The sequence below is a fragment of the Notechis scutatus genome, chromosome 2 (genome assembly GCF_049901735.1).
Source record: "Notechis scutatus isolate UNSWTSFEM ecotype Mainland chromosome 2, rNotScu1.2, whole genome shotgun sequence".
Lineage (NCBI taxonomy): Eukaryota > Metazoa > Chordata > Lepidosauria > Squamata > Elapidae > Notechis > Notechis scutatus.
This window is the reverse complement of record NC_142010.1, coordinates 45859818-45879670: the sequence shown is the minus strand read 5'-3', so window position 1 is coordinate 45879670 and position 19853 is coordinate 45859818. Positions and strand designations below refer to the sequence as shown.

Sequence of the window (19853 nt, the reverse complement as noted above, 5' to 3'; positions counted from 1 at the left end):
TAATGTGGAAATATTTAAGCCTCCAAGGGGAAAGAATCTTGAGAAGGCAACGTAGTGTGACATAGGCAGATTGCCACCTTTAATCATTATGTGTTGGAGAAGGAAAACTTGGCTCAACTAAACAGTAAAAATGTAGCCATGAGCATTCAAATAAAAGTTTGTTCTTTTTCTAACAACTTAAGAATATGAGTAAATAAAAACAATAACAAGGAACAAATATATGACCAAATAGTAATTGAAAAAGCATTCTTATTAAAAAAAAACCCACCAACCTGCTTATTCTAATAGCTTCTCTTAAATAAAGAAGAAAATTTTGATAAAGTAATAGGTTTGATCAAGAAACAATGCTACTTGAAGGCCATTATGGTTACTGAAAATCTAAGCTTCAAAAGCACTAGACAGTGTATTCATCAGCAGGCAATGTAAGCACTACCTTCCCTCATTCTGTTTTTCCCCAGATTATTCTTCATCTGTTTCCCATTAGGTTTCAATATTAACTATCAGGTAAAGATCAAAAGCACAATTTGCATTCAAGGCTTTTTAGCTCAAGTTTTCTATTCTAGGAATTTGAAAGGGATTGGTAAACAACTCCTGTTTTTATATGCATTAATATCTTAGCTAAAATAGAAAAATAAAGAGGATGGGAAGAGAGTTTTGTATTTGTGCCTTGAAAAAAATGAAAGGTGCTATCTGAGAGCTTTGAAGTCAATAAAGTTCAGAAATGTTGAGGGCTGAATTTAGTTCCTGGTAGAATCATGTTGCTCTTCTTTATTTCTCTTATTAGAAAGAGCCTGACAACCTTGGTCTGGAAAGCAATGAATATGAAGTTAAAATTGGCCTAATTTCCTGTGAGATCCAAATTGTTTCTGACAAAATCATTCACTGTTCAGTCAATGAATCTTTGAGCACTTCAGAAAGAAAACTCCCTGTTACGGTAAGTGATATGAGCCTGAAAGCATGTGCCAACATGTATATAATTTCCTTTGTAGCCCATCTAGTCTCTTATGCCCCTTGGAATTATGCTTCTATTACAAAGTCCAAGTATTTTAAAAATAATATTTTGCCTTTGGCATCTATGTTGAAAGAAAATAATATCAAAATATTAATGAAAATATTCAGAGGTTATAAATTGTTATATATTGTTGAATATTGTCTTCTGAGCTTCAAAAGTCTATAAAGATTTGCCGTTCTTGCTTCAGACACAGATGGCACTTAATCAGGGAAGAGAAGGGATTCTCTGTGAATGTGGAGATTCATTGTACTTCATGCTTTAAAGCTGGCCCTCTAATGAACAATATTCATCACAGTCTCTTTTTTCAGTCATCCCACCTGAGGCTGGAAATAATGTTTTGGATTTATTTCCCGTAGAAGTCAGAGGATAGGTGAAAATCCAATTGCTCATACTGTGCAAAACCCTGTGCTTTTATTTCCTAGGCTTTCTAGGATAACATTTGTCCATTTAACAGGCTGCAATTTGCTTATTGTATTGGTCTTAACTTTTCTGATGCTTTTATTCTTTATTATTTTAATGTATTTTTATTATTATGTTGCTGTGCCTATTGATAAATGGAAATGGCTGTTAGAGAGATTATGTACTCTGCTTCAGTGGATTATTCAGACAGAGTTTCAACAGCCATCTATCAGGGTTGCTTTCATTTGGGTTCCTGAAGAGAACATGGAGCAAACAATACTCATAACCTTTAGCCCATATTTGTACATCTTATTAGAAAGGGACATATACATTAATTTAATTTAAATTGATTTAAATATATCTTAAAATGTTGGTGTACTTTTGAAAAGTTGTTGTAAGTACCCATAAATAAGCCCATTTGTGAATAAGCCAAACCCAATTTTGGGGATGTATTTTGGCACCTAAAATTCTTGATTTGTTCCAGAGTTTCTATGGTAATAAGTAAATAATGAGAAGAAACACAGGTGGGCTGCAGTTGGGAATATTTATGTAGATTTGATTTCTATACAATATCCTCCTTGTCCATAAATGACAATAGTTCCCACATATGGAAGAAACCAAAGGAGACATACTCAGGGATGTCACTGGGGTGAAGATTAAATCTGCTCCCTATCCATTCTGTTCTTATTACCCAGAATGGAGAGCCATGCAATATAGACTTAAACTCCCTAAGTTTCCCTTTGTCTCTTTAAAATATAATGCTTAAGTGTTACCAAACGTTTACAAGGGGTGAGAAGAGAGAGAGAAGGAAGTAATTCAACCAGAAAAAGAAGACAGGAAAAAAAGATGTATCTTTGCATGCCATTTGTAACAAAAAGCTTCCAATGAAAGACCAGAAAGATTTTATCAAAATGACTGGTTCTATCCAAAATAAATAATGGGATGGAATAATTAAAAATCATAGAATGTGGTTTGTTCCAATGGCAATAATTTAATGATGAATTGTTAATCCTGTCTACCATTAATAATTGCATAATCTATGTGGTAACCCTCAGTAGTATCACATTTTGTTCCTTCTCTGAACATACATGCACACACCTACGAATAACAGAGTAACAGAGTTGGAAGGGAACTTGGAAGTCTTCTAATCCATACGCACTGAGTACACTAGAAAAAAACAGTTGCTCTTAATAAGAAATACTTTCAAGAATTGTCAGGACTGGCTATGCGATTAATTTTGGCATTAGGAACTTGGTCAGACTTTTAACTTAATAACAGATGCTCCACCCCAATTTTTATGGCAACACTTCCTTATCAGGAGGAGAGGTTTACCCCTTCTATTTCCATTGGTAGAGTCGCTTCTACCAATATGGTTACAAGGCTTTGAAAAAGGAATGAATGGGCGACGGAAAGTTTGAATTGTATCCTAGTAAAAATGATGGAGCCTGTATTGCCCCCTGTATTCCTCACAGAAAGTCAGGATTCTAGGCACTGCTCTCTCGTGCTGTAAAATTCTTCTTCTTGTGCACAAGCTTTCTTCAATATATGATTGACTTTGTGATTTTACAAGTATTTCTGGGCTATGTCACTTAATTGTTTTGTATAGCTTACTTTTCATACTGTTCATACATTGGCTTCTTAGGGGTGACAGATGGAGATTTACCTCCAAGGCCTAATAGTATACGCATAGCTTTTTCTGTTTGCTCACCCCAAATTCCAGTTGTCCCCTTTTTCAGTAAATGTATTCATATTAAATTGGCAGAAAAAATGTTTTCATTGAAAGAGAGAAAAAGAGAGGGAGGAGTAAGGACAAAATTATCCCATGAAGTGCAACATTTTATAAACATAAGATGAAAACTAAGCCAATGCATTTGAGAAAAGTTTTTCATTTTTGGGGTCTATATATTGAATTCCATTGTCAAAGCAAAACCAGCAAATATTAGCACTATGAATTTCCTGATATTTTGCTAATAAATTAAGAAAATCAGATATTAATCATAACAAGGGAGATAAGATTTGTGACTGCATGAGAAGCATATGTGTAATTCCATGTTCAACTGAAAAGTAGTCTATGCCTTTTGTTAGTAGCTTATCCAACTCCAGACTAGTCATATCACATCAGTTGTGTATGGGTGAAATATGAGTGATTTTTCAAACATTTGGCATCTGTATTATAAGGCTTATTTAACAAGAAGGATGACAAGTTTTAGAAAATGTGTTCTTCACCTTAAACTGGTTAGTTGGTAGGTAGCTAGCTAGCTAGGTAGGAAGAGAAAGAGATGCAGTTACAGTACAGTACAGGTGGTCCTTGACTTACAATGAAAATTTGAACCCAAAATTTCTGTTGGTAAGTGAAGTATTTGTTAAGTGAGTTTTGCCCCATTTACGACTTTGCTTGCCATAGTTGTTAAATGAATCATGCAGTTGATAGGTTAGTAACCTGGTTTTTAAGTGAATCTTATTGAGAGTTTTGCAGCGATAATTCAGCGCCAGAAAAATAAACACAGATGGCTGATGCTTCATTTAACATCTTTATAAACATAAGTAGATTTTACAAACCAGTTGTAGATTCCTCCAACATGGAGCAAACTCAAATAGAAACATGTTGCAAGTTCAGAGCAGAGTTCCAGTCTTTAGCAAGCAAGTAAGTTAGTTTCATCTTCAATAGACAGACTCAGAGCTCAACATAGCTTCAGAGTTGCAGAATTTAACATAGTTGCAGTGTTGCAGAGTTTAATATAGAACCAGCCTAGGCTACTTTTAGTTTCAGTTTCCAGCCTAGGCTACTTCTAGTTTCAGTTTCCAAAACAGTTCTCATTAGCCATTAGACTTAGTTGCTATGCCTGTTCAATGGCTGACCTTGTTACCATGTTCTATTCCAGTTCATGAATATACTCTGACAAATCTGCTTCCCCAATGATTTTGCTTGTCAGTAGGTTGCAAAAAGTGACCCTGGGACACAGCAAAGGTCATAAACATGAACCAGTTGCCAAGCACCTGAATTTTGATTACATGATTCTCCATTTATGTTGGATATTAAGCCTACTTTTAAGTTACACCTAGTACTTGCAACTATTGATGAGAATAAGCAGTCATTTAAGTTTCAGTCCAAATCAGACCTATCCATTGCTTGGAAGTGTTAACCCATTCCTCTGCAATATATTATCTACTCAAAATCTTCCCCTTCTCCCAGCTATTATTTACCTCTGATTTGTTTTTTGTTGTTGTCAGTAATATCCTTGGAAACAAATCACAGTTGTAAAGGATTTATGATAGAATAGTGGGCCAGAAGGAAAGGGTTATTTATCCCTTCTGTGTATATTGCCATTGTGAACCCGATTGGATATCTGTGCAATCACTTTAAAAAGCAAACATGATATAGAGAGAGAACCACGGTGGCACAGTGGTTAGAATGCAGTATTGCAGTCTACTTCTGCTGACTGCCGGCTGACTGCAATTTGACAGTTCTAATCTCACCCGCACAAGGTTGACTCAGCCTTCCATTCTCCCAAGGTTAGTAAAATGAGGACCCAAATTGTTAGGGGCAATATGCTGACTCTGTAAAACCACTTAGCGAGGGCTGCAAAGCATTGTGAAGTGGTATAGAACTTTAAGAGCTATTGCTATCAGGTTTTTTAAAATTTTGAACGGATATAAAATCGGTATATTCTAGTGCTGTATCACTGTGCCAATGGTTTAGATCTTTTATCTGTACAACACCTCTCTGCTGTTCACTTAAACAACCCTCTTATTTATTTTTTTACCCTTCTACGTGAGTCTGAAAAAGTGTGCAACTGCTCTAAAGAGTCATCTTTTTGAAATTAACAAAATTCAAGTAGAGTCCTGGAAAGAGGGACTGCTTTGAAGAATAGCAATAAGACACTGTGCTTAGGGGCATGCAATGCAAGGTCCAAATAATTTTAGAGTTCACAGCTATAATATTGCTTATAAATGCTCTCCGTTTACTATTTCAGTTTTTTCCCCCTCTTGCTTCTACTTCTTTTTTATTCTCCCCATTCATCTTACAATCAAAACTCTACCAGTGGAAGGTTGTTGTTTTTTCAAATAAAACATGTGAAAACTGCCAAGACTCTGATTTTGTTGGCTGCCGTATTCCCTATATTGTAATAGGCTGGAATGTTCTGCCAGTTTTTAAAAGCTATGAATAAAGCTACATGTTTTCCTTATCTAATTAAAGGAGGATATGGAAAGTTCATTTTATTTAATCACTATAATACATATTGATTTTTGTCTTCAAAATCTGAAGCCTAAAACCATGTTTGCCGAGCATTTAAGATATGTGAATAAATCAGTTTCTTCACCTGAATCTTCCTCTGGACATGAGTTAGACTTCTTGATACACTGAAGTGGCCAACAACGAATTACTGTACTTCTCACTCTATGAGTGGGAAACCAGATAAGAGTATAGCTGGCCATTATAAGCGCAAAGGACAGATGGAAACAAAGAGAGTATCAAGTAGTCCGTTAAGTAGTATGGGCTGAAAAAAATTAAACATTGGCATTTTTAGAATTTTGGCTTTATAACCAGGGGTGGGCTTCAAAAATTTTAGCAACGGGTTCTCTGCCCGGTTGCTGGGTGGGCGTGGGCATGGCCTAGTCGGCCTCCTGCACCAGGGTTTTTGCCCTCTCTGGGCTCCGGAGGCTTTCCTCAAGCCTCCGGGAGGGCGAAAATGGCCAAAGAAGCATCTATTCTCTGTCTCTGCCCCTGCTTTCTGGAACAGCATCTCCCCAAAGATATGAAGGGCACCAATTCTCATGGGGTTCTAAAAAGCCCTTAAACATTTATTTGATCCAAAGCCAGAGGTTAATAGGGATATGTGTGTTTTATAATACTTGTTGTAGTACAGGATGTCTTGTTTTGCTTACATTTTTTTATTGTTGTAACTTTGTATTAGATTTTGTAAGCCACCCAAGGTCTATTACAGGGGGGTGTTAACAACAGACAAAATAAATAATAAATTAAAAACCATTCGTAGTAATAATCGTCATTATTTTAACTTGGAAATGCAATGGATAAACTTCAAAGCAAAATAAAATTTGCTGAAAGTAAATAAATTATTTTATAGATATACTCATATTTGGGGTGCAGACAGTTCCTGAAAAGGTATCTATACTTTAAAAAAAAACATAACAGAAAAAAAATAAAACCTAAAAGAAGTTGACATACTTTTTATAAGGATTATTTGCTGAGCAGAAATATTAACTTTAATCTTTTACTTGATACCCTAGTAGTATTATCATGTAACCTCTGTGCAGCTGTTTTCATTTTTTTGCCAATCTGTGTGAGTGTCGTTATCCCCAAGCTCATTATTCTTTGTACACATACACAGGCCTGAGATAACAGTTGTCAGATCTGGAAATGCTAATCAAAATAAGTCTTGCTATTAAATTACATTATTGCGATTATTGCAAAATTTTAGAAACCATATACTTTGCTAAGTTCAGGCATTCGTGTCAAGCATCTTTCCCTTGTAATGTGATTTCTTTATTTTCATTAAATAAGTGGGCGATCGTTTCTCTCTGTTCTTTCTTAGATCCAAGTTGGGAAATTCAATCAAACAATTGCTATGTTGCATCTTGGAGGAAGTGAAACAGCTATCACAGTTTCAATAGTCATCTGTAGCATCTTACTCCTGTTCTCTATTGTAGGTAAGAAACCATACTGACTCCAAGTGTGTTAAGCATGCATTTTCAACACCCTGAAATTGTTAATATCTATAAAATAATGTACTTGCCTTAATAGGAGATTGGGTGGGCAACATTTATGTGATAACCATTTTTTCAGTAATTATTTTGGGATTTAAGGATTTTTTAAAAGATGTTGACCTTAGTCAGAAGGCAAAGCAGCAAGGCAAGAATATGATGACATTGACATTGTACATGTGAGCAGAACTCAACTTTGTAGATTTATATGGAAGTCTCTTGTTTTTCCCCTTTTTCTAGACTAATAAGTCCAGACTCTTAACTGTCCATAACTGTCATTTCATCATTTAAACTAGCAAGAAATTAAACTATTAAGGTTTGACAATTATTTGGCTCTAGAACATGCAGAAAATAATCATGTAGAATATGTAAGCATGTAGAATATCAGCTGTCTACTCCTGTACAAATGTAAACTAAATATTGATATTTCAATATAACCTATTTCTATATTTATTGCCGAAGTGGAACATAAAAAGTGAGTTATATAACTCCATACATTTCGGTCCTAGCAAACCATCCTTAGTTCTACCATGTCCATGTATCATTTCATACAGGCCTTTGGGGTTTTTTAAAGCTTCTTGGTATTTTGAGTGTATTGTCTAATCCATCTAACCACTTTCTCAGTCTCCCACTTTATTTTTGTTATCCATTCACTCTTCTTTCATATACTTTATTTCCCAATACAGTCTTCATTCTCTTTCTATCACCAGAATATCTTAACATTGATTGCTCACTGTTTATTCTTTCCATATTCATTCAATACCCATTCATTCTTCACTCTTCTCATTTCACCACACCTGTTGCATAAGTATCTTATTCTGGTTAAAATTCAACTTTTTATGTTCCTTGTGACATATCCAATTCTAATTTCCATATAACAAAGTGAATAGAGCCACAATCTGATACACAACCATTTTTACTTCTTCCAGTAAATATTCATTTCTCAAAGATACTGCATATTACCTATCACTTTTCTGCTGTAATTTGTATATCTTAATATTTCTCCAACCATTTTCCTATCTTTAGGAAACATTATGCCTAGGTACACAAATTCATTTATTTTGATATATGCATTATTTATATCATCTATCACATGCATTATTTATATCATCTAACATCTATGCATCCAACAACCAAGCTTTAACTCTATAATTGCAGAAAAAGCCATTATCAATCAAGTTGCTTTGCTTTGTCATATGCTTTCTCTAGGTCAACAAACATACAATAAACTGTCATTCATACATTTCTGCTAAAGAGCAAAAATCTAGTTTGCACACTTCCCAAATTTTGGTTATCTGCATGTCTTAATCAGGATTCTATTATATGCCTCCTTAGGCACACTTAATAATCAATTGTCCTGTAACTTTTGAATTTATACCCGCAGCATTATTTTTTAAAAACATTTTCACAGCATATGAGTTCATTTTCATCCATTTTTCTTGGACTTTAATATTTAATTAATTCCACTCATTAATGTATTATTATCATTCAGATAAAATGTCTAAAATGTTCCTTGGCTCACTAACGTTTAATCCTCACTTTTAATTCCTAATACCATCCATTCTGCCGGAGGCTTCCTGTTTAGCCTTTTCACTCATTTACAAAACAATTTTTATCCACGTCAGAATCATTGCATTTTCTTTTTCTCTATAACCTTATGGTTTCCTTATGCTTTTTAACATTCTTTGGCATTATACTTTTCTCAGCCTGGCCATTATATAAAGTTTTTCTACCATGCTCATTTTTGCAGCATTGTTCCTGTATATATATATATATGTATATATATATATATGTGGGCCTTCAGCTTTGTTGGGTATTTTCCCACGTCATTATAGTTGACGTGGGAAAATACCCGAACAAAGCTGAAGGCCATACATGTAAGTACCCGAAACTTAAGAAAACATATATATATATATATATATATATATATATATATATATATATATATATATATATATATATATATATATATTTATTCTTCTCTACAACTATTTTATGTTATAGTTTGACCAGGCATCATTTTCCAAACTTTCTATTAGTGCAGCTCCAGACTTTTCTGTAGCATTCTGTAACAGAGAACTTTTTACATTGTCTTTCCTTGGGTCCACTTTTTATTCATTCTTTTAGGAGATTAATCTATTTTATAATCCTTTTTTCAAACAGGATATGTATTTTCCTTCCATTATTTCCTTCTTGTATTTAACTTTCTTTTTCCTCAATATTTCTCTTCCTATGATCCACCTTAGCACTTCCAAAATTCCCTTTTCTTCAATCAGAACATCTCATTATCTTCTTAGCACTCTCTAAGTTTCTCAGAGTTTTATCATAAACAAACAAAATCAATCATGCTTTCAGATATATACCCATTAATTTTTTTGCCATTTATAAATTATGGAAAAACAGATCTTTTATGCTCTGAATCATTTAAGCACATTCAAAGCATAACTAATTTAATGTTAATATTTATTACTTTAGTATTTTTTATTGTTTTTAATGATTGTAAACTGTCTAGAGTCACCTTCAGAATGAGATTGATAGCATATAAATTAAATGGATGGGGTAGAGATAGATAGATAGATAGATAGATAGATAGATAGATAGATAGATAGATAGATGATCTCTGTTTTCCCTAAATTATATTTGGTTCTTCCAACACTGACATTCAGTGGAGCATAGCATACACCTATCATCAACTGAGAGATTCCTACTTTCATGTGCAAGCACAACCTAAATCACATCATTTTATACTTTCTAACATAAATTTTACCCCTTTTATTCATATTTGAAATTACCTTTGTGTAATATACTTCATGCAGTCTATTCATTTAAGTCCACTTCATGAGATCATATCTCCTTTATTCAGATCTGCTATATTTTCCCCCCTTCTTTTACTTTAAAAGTGGCATCTGCTTTTCTTCCATATCATTTGTAAATTTATACTTTTTATCATTTTTAAAAATTTATTTATTTTGTGACTCTCAGTCAGTTTTGATTACTGCTGACTGTACAGACAAGTCCCTGCAGCTTTCTTGGCAATGGAAGTGGTTTGCCCTTGCCTCTTTCTGAGGCTGAGAGAATATGACTAGCACTCAAAGTTACCCAGATTTTTTAGGGAAACCAGCAGAGAACATTGCAAATGGCAGTCATGGGATCCTGGGGCAGTTGGCAATCGGTCATCATAAGTACAGACAGGTTGCCAAGCATCCAGATCACAATCACTTAACCACAAGTGGGCTGGGACAGTCAGAACTCCCAGGACCGATTGTAACCACTCTTTGTTTAGCACTGTTATAACTTTGAACGACCAAATGGTCATAGGTTGAAAATTGCCCGTATACTGTTTCCGACATCCAGCTGATTTGGAAGTATATGCTATATAGGTTGCAAGAGAAAGTTTTTATTTCTCAGTACAAAGCTACTATCAGATATACTACATTACACAAATTTAAATCTATTAAACAGATCAGATTGGTTTTCAATAATTCTTTACATATATAAAACCCACACATACACTTAATGCGATAGCTATTGTACAATTATGATTTCTAGTTGTTTTAATTTAATTATATATAATTAATATTATCTTCATTTATTCAATGTATAGCTTGCTTTTCTGCCCCACAAGCCAAAGCTATTCATAAAACTTATAGAAATTTGTTAAGCAAATATAAATACAAATTATTTTTATTGTATTTTTACTAAATAATAATCCGCTAATTAAAATTATGTTTAACTTTCTCATTTCATTGTTTTTAGTCATTCATTCTGGGCATAAATTTGTCTTGCATATTGCTATGTGCTGTTAAATTCTGCCAAATTTTGCTGCAGGCTACATATTAATGAGCCTGATTATAATGTTAATATCTTTCTGTGCCAAAATAGTTAATATTGTGCCAGAATTAATTACAAAGACAGGTTCTGATTAGATGTTCACAGTCATTAGATCAATTTATATGTAGCATAAAGAGTATAAGCAGTAGATTCATGTAATCTGCTTGTTTTCCCTCTGTTCTGATTTCAAGGAAGTGACAGAAAACATTAGCTTCCACTGTCATACACTGATTTTTTTAAATGTTTGAATGAGAAATGGTCTTTACTAGGAAATTTCAAGTGCACCAGCAAGATTGAAACATATCTCAGAAGAAAGCAGTGTTTCTATAATGATGCATGTAAAGAACATGTGTGTAAACATGTAATAACCAGGAGTCAAACTTGACTCAAGGAAGCATATATTTATCTTATACTTTCTTTAATATACTTTATATTTTCTTATCCTTAATTGTTGTTTGCAGCTAGTGATTGTTTCAGTATACCAGACCTAACTATATGCCTTGGTTCTGAAAGACCAGTCATAATTAGTTGAAAATGGTAGCAGCAGCTTCCACTCTCATTCTAAGGAAAAAGTAGCATTTAAATTTATGCTGGTAGTGCTAAGCTACAGAGCATGTATGGTTTCAAATGGCATTGAAATACAACTGTTGGGATCCTTCACAAAGGTCCTTCGTAGACCAGTTGCAGAAAGTAGATAGGTTGCCTATTTTTGTGCTAAGGTATAGTTTGGCATTATGTTTTTATCACAGTACACCATTTTGCCTTGGACTATGGAGATATTTAATAAAATAAATGCTAACACTATTTAAAAATACAGCAATTTAGATTGCACTCAATAAGATACCTCCTAACTGATGCAAGATTTTCTATTGTTTCTAGATCGATTTCAAATGCATAGTACAATTTTTTTAAAAGTCCTTCAAGCTTGGGGGAAAGTTATTGGGAAAAACACCTATTTTCATCTATAGCTCTTTAGATTTTGAACTGCTTCCCAGAACTTCTCTTAGTTCCTTATTATCTGATTTATTAGTGAATAACAGAGAGAGAACTTTTCAGTCCTAGTGACTAGTCTGGAGTGTTCTTGCAAGAGATACTCACTTGGGATTCAATGAGAGGTCATCTGGTGTTCAGCAAACATATTCTCTTCTTCCAAGTCTTTTTAGGGTTTTAATTGTTGGGATTTTTGTTCCAAAAACTTTCTTTCATTTATTTTATTAAAGTTGTAGCTTTTGATTTTATTCTAATATTTTCTTTTATGGCATTTGGAGATCTAAATAATAACAAAATAATAATTAATAAATCACACAATTAATATTTGTAGATACATGGATTCTCCATATACTTCATAGTTCAGTTGTTTATTATATAAATTAAATGGATTAAATTAAATGGGTGATATACCTAACATTGTTGCCATTCAGTCCTTTCTGAAACTTTTTGATCCATTAGACATAGTTTCTCCAGGATGGCATATCAGCAATTGCTTATTAAAAGCTATTGCTTGTGTCATCAGTGATAGTATCTAGCCACCTGCTCTTCTGACACCCCTGTTTTCAATTGTCTTTAATTTCTCCAATTAAAGAGGATAATTTATTATTTATTATTCCTCCTATCATACTAAAGTATATGTCCAGAATGTTTAAAGTCTAGTTTCATTACTGGTACTTCCAGGGAACAGTTTAGCTTTATTTCAGCTAATATTTAATACATTTCATACATGTTGACATCTAAATACAGGTATATTCCTCTGGTGTTCGATATTTTCTAAAATATCACAACTGGTGTCTTCTGTAGGAAGAACAATTGAACTTCCTAATCCTCTGGAAACATCTTTTGATACACAACTAAATCTCAAACCCAGCCCTGATAGTTGTTTATCTTTTCAATTGATTGGAAAGCTATTATAGCAGCAGCTATTATAACTTATGGAATAGTAGATTATATTATGTGTACTTTTTAAAACAAATAATCATAAAGCTAGTGCTAGTTTAATATAAAACATTTGGTTGTTATTTTGGCTTTGGGATAATTTTTTTCCCATTTTGAATTCCAGCACTATTTGTGTTTTGCACCAAAAGCCGAAGGGCAGAACGTTACTGGCAAAAAACTCTGCTGCAGATGGAAGAGATGGAGTCCCAGATTCGGGAAGAAATCCGTAAAGGTAAGTGTCTGTACTTGGGCAGAACGGAGGGATCCATTGGCAGCAAAGAACTTTGTCTTCTGGAAAGTTTGAAAGACAATTTACGTATATGATAATTTAGGCATGTATTATGACCTTTAAAGCCCTTAATGGTATAGCTCAACCTGCTAGGACAAGCCCATTCTACTCGGGCCAGCAGGGAAGGCCTACTTTGGATCCCGTCAGTCAAAGAACTCCAACTATCATTAACCAGAAGAACTGCCTTCTCTGCTGCAGCACCCGCCCTTTGAAACATCTTACCTCTAACTAAGATCTACCCTCACCTTCTTATCCTGCTGAAAGAGCCTGAAGACCTATGTCTGCTGATTGACTGGAGATTAAATGGGGGAGTTCCACACTGGAGGTGGCTGGTGGATTGATGACAAACTACACCTCTCCTCCCCCCTTGCTCTCTGCCCTCCACCCATCTTTTTGGTTATCATTTTGATGTATTCTCATTGTGTTCTGAAAAGCTGACAATCCAGGCTTTGAGACCCAAGTGCTGTGCAATGGGGTGAGCTCCCATTACTTGCCCCACCTCCTGCCCAATTAACAATTCAGAAGCATGCAAATGTAAGTAGATAAAGAGGTACCACTTAAGTGGGAAGGTAACAGTGTTGCGTGTACCTTGGCATATAGTCATGATGGTCACATAACCATGGAAATGTCTTCAGACAATGCTGGTTCCCTCGGCTAACGCTGCCCCCTAAAGTTGGACACAACTGGAAAAGTGAAACCTTTACTTTTAGAGTATCCCCATAGCGTAGCTTGGCTAGTCTAGTAAAGAGAAGGACCAGGGGACACATAATAGTGGTCTTCCAATATTTGAGGGGCTGCCACGGAGAGGAAGGGGTCAAGCTATTTTCTAAAGCGCCTGTAGGCCAGACAAGGAATAATGGATGGAAACTGAACAAGGAGAGATTTAACCTGGAAACAAGGAGAAACTTTCTGACAGTGAGAACAATCAACCAATGGAACAGCTTGCCCTCAGAAGTTGTCGGAGCGCCATCAGTTGAGACTTTCAAGAAGAGATTGGACTGCCATTTGTCAGAAATGGTGTAGGGTCTCCTGCTTGGGCATCAGGGGGTTGGACTAGATGACCTACAAGGTCCCTTCCAACTCTGATTATCTGTTATCTGTTAACAAATTTAACAAATAAATAAATCATTTGAACTGCAGAAAGTTAGCTGACATAAAAAAAAAACCAGACACCTATGACATTGAGTCTTGTGACTGAAATCAGATCTTTAGAGAACTGCAAAATGCAATTTTCCTTGGAAAGTGTGAAACTATTATTCTGAGAGAAGAGAAACTGAAATTGTGCATCCTCAAATTTTCTGTTCAGCTGGCTATATGAACTTGAATGTGGCTATTTTGAATGGATAAGGCACAGCCTAAATTGAAAACAAAATTTATCTTTATCTTTAGTGGGTGTTTTTCAGAACAATGATACTAAAGCCAATGCTGGCTATCTTGTGTATGACTTAAACTTTAGTTACTGATTGTGCGAAATTTATGTTCTGTAGAATCCACTGTTAAAAAGAGTTAAACTAGCATTGCATATTGTTGGCTGCAAAAAACTATAAAAAAAAGTCAGCCCATTAATCTGCCTAGTATAAAGGGATTTTGTTTGGGAAATAGTTAACATGAAAAATTTGCTACAGATTACGTAGAATAATATACTGTGGTATATTCAGAACAAGTTTTACATTGAACGAAAGTGGCTTATTCTCCTCATTATGATTTCCTTCAATCAGGTTTTGCTGAACTTCAGACAGATATGACAGATCTTACCAAGGAGTTAAATCGCAGCCAAGGAATCCCATTTCTTGAATATAAATACTTTGTGACTCGCACTTTCTTTCCCAAAGTAAGACAAAGTAGCATACTACTATTATTTATGCATAGGTCTTATATGCCACTTTATTTAGCTCACTCTGAGTAGTGTGCAACTTGCAAATCCTTATTTTCAGATTATAAACAGGTTTTAAAATTCTAACCATACATTATAAATTGTCATTTTTGGTGATTTTAAGCTCTATGTATTTATGCATATATGTTTCAGTTTTTGTCAAGCTGTCTGTTATCAGAGGTGTGAATGCTATAAATATGTATCATTCTGATACATAGCACATAAAATAGTATATTAATTTTTCACAGAGCAGACTTTTTACCACTTTTAGCTTTAGAAAATTACTAAAATGCATGGCAAGTATCTGATGAACACTTCTTTAAAAATGGAAATCTGTGAAAAACTGTAGGCTTATATCTTTTGATGGGCCTTCTCTATTCCCCCTTTAAAGTTGTTTCCCCCACATTTTTGCCAACATTAATTTTAGAAGCAGAATAAATGAAAGCAAATAAAATATAAGGAACCACATTATATCAAAAAATATTCTGAATGAAAAACTCAAAAGTTTTTTTTTACTCAAACTTTAGGCAATTCTACAAATGTAGAAGAATAAATCAGTTCTATTCTTTTACTCTTTTTTTAAGGTACAATAGTGCAGCTATCCCATAGCCACTGCTTGTGGATTAATCCTGAATAATTCTCTTTTTGCTGGGGAAGCCTGAATGTTGGATGGTTGAGTTCATGATCTCAATATTGTGAGAGCTTTGTTTTTCCAAAACATGGCTTGTCAAAAGTTGTTCTATTTGTTCATTCAGAAATCTGCAGTCAGGAGTTTAAAGGTTCTATAAGACATATAAATTTATTTATTTATTTATAAAAAATTTATAAATTTATATATAAAGAGTTGTGCAATATTGCAGGCTAACTCTGCATACAGCAAGGAGTTCAATTCTGACTGGCTCAAGGTTGATTCAGCCATCCTTCAGAGGTCGTTAAATGAGGACCCAGATTGTTGGGGGCATTAGGCTGACTCTGTAAATTCCTCAGAGTGTGCTATAAAGCAGTATGAAGCAGCATATAAGTCTAAGTGCTATTCCTATTTGCTATTTTTTTTTCCTGATGAGTGGTCTCATGTCATGACATCTCTTTATAGCTGTCAAACATTATTGCTCTGTTAACGTGCAATTTAGCAAAGACATGAAGAATTAAACTATGCCTCTTTTTTGCTAAATTCAAAATTCTTGCTTCCTCTGTTTATTTTTTCCAGTGTTCTTCTCTCTATGAGGAGCGATACATACTGCCTTCCCAGCATCTCAATTCCCAGATGGGGTCTCAAATCCAAGAAACTCACCCATTATTGTTGGGGGAATGGAAAGTATGTGATTTTTTGGTAAATCCAGCTTAATTATTATACCCACCATAGTACTGATCAGCTCATCATTTTATTATGGGTGCTTAAGAATACGATATATTTGGGATTGTGGAAAAGAAAAAACAGAGTAGTTAGTAAAAAAATTTCTCAAGTAAATAGAAGAAACTGGTGAGATCTCTTTATGACTTACACAGAATTGAAACATATTAAATGTTTGTGAAAATACATGGTATAGTGTAACTATAACTACTGTATATTCAGTCTGACTTATTCTTGAAGAGATTAGTTAATATCACTGATTTATTTGCATTCTTTACATCTGTAGTACTTGTCCATAATGTCTAAAGTAATTCATTTCAGCCAAAGAATTCAGTCTGATATAAGCCCATATGGTTACTATTTTCATTACTCTAAAAATAGTGCTTAGTGATTCAAGTTTAATTTTAAAAAGTATGTGAGTGCAATGCAAGGAATTCCATTGCTGCTTTCTTTTCTTTAAGGTAAAGTCAGAGAATAGTCTACTTTTTGTATAAATCATAATGAAATCTCTATTAGATTTATCATTAAAAGGGTTCTGACTAAATTGGAGGAGCTTTGGCATAATAGAGCTCAAACATCTAGTTTAAAAATCAGATAATATATGTATCTGATTAATTAGGCTCATAATAGGAAATTCAATATTAATTTCCTTTGTTTGCATACTAGGGTGGTATGTCTTACTATTGGTTTCAGTGTGGTTATTGGCAGGTTTATTTTGTACATTACGTGATGAAAGAAAAATATGAAGCACTCAGTTCTCATCCAGACTGCTGATTTTTCCTTAGATTCCTGAAAACTGTAGACCAAATATGGAAGAAGGAATTGCATTGTTCTCCACCTTACTTAACAACAAGCACTTTCTCATTGTGTTTGTCCATGCTCTTGAGCAGCAAAAGGATTTTGCTGTACGAGACAGGTATGACTCTTTGAAATCTTAAGCTAACATGTGATAGCACAAACTTAATTCAAGCTGGCTGCAGCTGTTATTCTGAAAAATTAGATGAGTCAACCCTGATTATTTTTCTCATTGAAAATGCTTTCTGAAAAATAGAATGTTTTTTCTATATTTTTCTGTACTGTTGCTCTGTTTTTTAAACCTATTACTTGTGCTTGCAGAAAACTATTTATTTAATTATTTAATAAACTAGAACATAGTGCTAATTATGAACATTACATAACAAAAATCTTTATAACTATACAGGTAATCCTCAATGTATAACCAGTTGTTTAGTGATTGCCCTGAGTTACAACAGCCTCAGAAAGGGTCCTTTACAGCCTGTAAAACCTTCTAGCCAACATAAAATGACACACACACACATTGCATGACTGCATTTCAGGTGCTTGGCAAAAGATTTATATTTCAATTAGTTGCAGTGTCCCACAATCACGTGGCCACAATTTTCAGCCTTTTTTTTGGCTGATTTATGGCAAAAAAGGCCTGTTTGGCAGAATGGAATCAGACTTACAACTGTGTGATTCACTTAATGACCACAGTAAAAACATTTGTAAAATTGGGTTGTAATTTTTGAAGTCTATCTTAAAGTATTAAAAAGCTCAAGCACTTCACAGATCAAATGTTTCATTTAAAGCAGCCATCTTGTTCTATAGTAATTGACCTTCAAAATCTTGTTTTGAGTTTGAAATATAAACAAGACAGATTTTTTTTTTTCCTACAGAGGAGCATCTTTCTAATTAACTTCAAATCTTTCCTTAAATCTAATCACAAAGCCTTAGCATTTAAAAACTTTCCAAAGGCAATTCTAAAATCACCTTTTTGCTGTAGATTGCAAAAAAAACACCAAAGAAAAAAAGAAAGGATTTACAAAGCTGGAAACATGTAGTTTTCTTTCTTTTTAAATGGATTGAAGAGAACCTCAACCAGTAACTGGCAGATTTGTGGTTCCAAAGGATTTCAATCTTAAGGAAACAAAAAGTAATTAAAAAGATTAAGTTTGGTTAAACCCTGAGGCCATAAAAGGCTGACTTAGAGCTTGATGGAACCCATAACTCCCAGGTGATCACAAGAGGCTGCAAAAATATCTATTTCTGCCAGTTACTTACAAAAATCAGCAGTCCAGAGTATTTGTGGGCAATATTTAGTTCTCCTGTTATTCCAGAGAGAACTTTGGCAGTCTATATGTCACATCAACCTTTTGATCTTTTTACCCTAAAAGCCCTGCAATCTGTGAAATGGGGGGAAATGTGTTAGTTTGCCTTACCTCACTAACTTTTAAACACACACTTGGGGAGCAGCCTTAATGGCAACAAGTTGAGCATATATGGCTTGCCAATTTTTACTAGAAGAATCATTCAATACCCATCGCATCACAGGTGCTCAGATTTTGAACCACATGGAAAATTGATAATACAGAAAATTTCTTGTAGATGCTCAAATTTAGAAATGGCTGAATGACGGATGGTGAGGTGATACTACCTTATACTAAAAAAATAGAAAAAAAAATGAAAGGAGCAAAGTAGAAGGACCAATCCCTTGAACCATTTCCATTTTTATTATTAATGTAGATCTGAACAAGTAGCCTGGACTCTCAAGGGCTGAATCTGCAAAGAAATATATATTTCGTTAGAAATCAAATGCTCCTGCTGTTCTTGTCTTGCTTTAAAAACATTGCCATGCTGTAGCTCAACTTGCAGGTGTTAACCTTCTCTATTATTATCCCCTTTTTTCATGTAACGATTGGCATCCATTTCTGTCAAAGGGTGGCATAATACAATGTGATTATGCACAGCTGTGATACATATGGCTTGAAACATCAACACTTTTGAGGAGCTTTGTGAAAGCAATTTGGAAGGTTACCATGGTTTTAATTTCCGTTCATGTTGATTGATGAATCACATGTGGTATTATCAGTCTCAGTTATTATTCATTAACTCTTTCTTCAGGTGCAATCTGGCCTCCTTGCTCACTGTTGCATTGCATGGGAAACTGGAGTACTACACCAGCATCATGAAGGACCTCTTGGTGGATCTCATTGATGCTTCCGCTTCTAAAAATCCCAAGCTTATGCTGAGAAGGACAGAATCTGTGGTTGAGAAGATGCTGACCAACTGGATGTCCATCTGCATGTACAGCTTCCTCAGAGTAAGAAACTGGGAAGTGAAAACTTCCCTAATTGTGGCAGGCATCCTTATGGCTGTGTATAAAAAAGACTGGACATTTAGGACCTGCAATATATAGTTTTCCATTTTATGCACTTTAATACTGGTTGTCTGATAGATCATTATCGAATATTCAATGTTGTCAAGACAGAAATATGACTTTCTTTTAAAAAAAAAAACCATAGAAATTTTAACCCTGAAGTGGTTAATTTAAATTTAGGACAGGTAGCATTCCATCATCTTATTATGATACATCAATCCACAAGAAGAGATACCATAGTGTACTAAATTAGTCTGATATGTCAACTTGTACCTTGACTTTATTGGA

At 34.4% G+C, this 19853-nt stretch overlaps 1 protein-coding gene across 2 annotated transcripts in view; it reads left to right on the top strand.

Moving 5' to 3' along the window:
* The window catches only part of PLXND1 (plexin D1), a 180526-nt gene that overhangs the window by 102245 nt on the left and 58428 nt on the right, over positions 1-19853 (top strand). The window contains exons 19-25 of one of the 2 annotated variants that reach the window (XM_026678521.2): positions 785-934; positions 6967-7081; positions 13020-13127; positions 14903-15015; positions 16265-16372; positions 17194-17324; positions 19310-19508. In XM_026678521.2, the coding sequence (XP_026534306.2) occupies positions 785-934; positions 6967-7081; positions 13020-13127; positions 14903-15015; positions 16265-16372; positions 17194-17324; positions 19310-19508 (924 nt within the window). Of the gene's footprint in view, positions 1-784; positions 935-6966; positions 7082-13019; positions 13128-14902; positions 15016-16264; positions 16388-17193; positions 17325-19309; positions 19509-19853 lie in introns of both variants that reach the window. The other variant, XM_026678519.2, reaches the window with a different exon arrangement.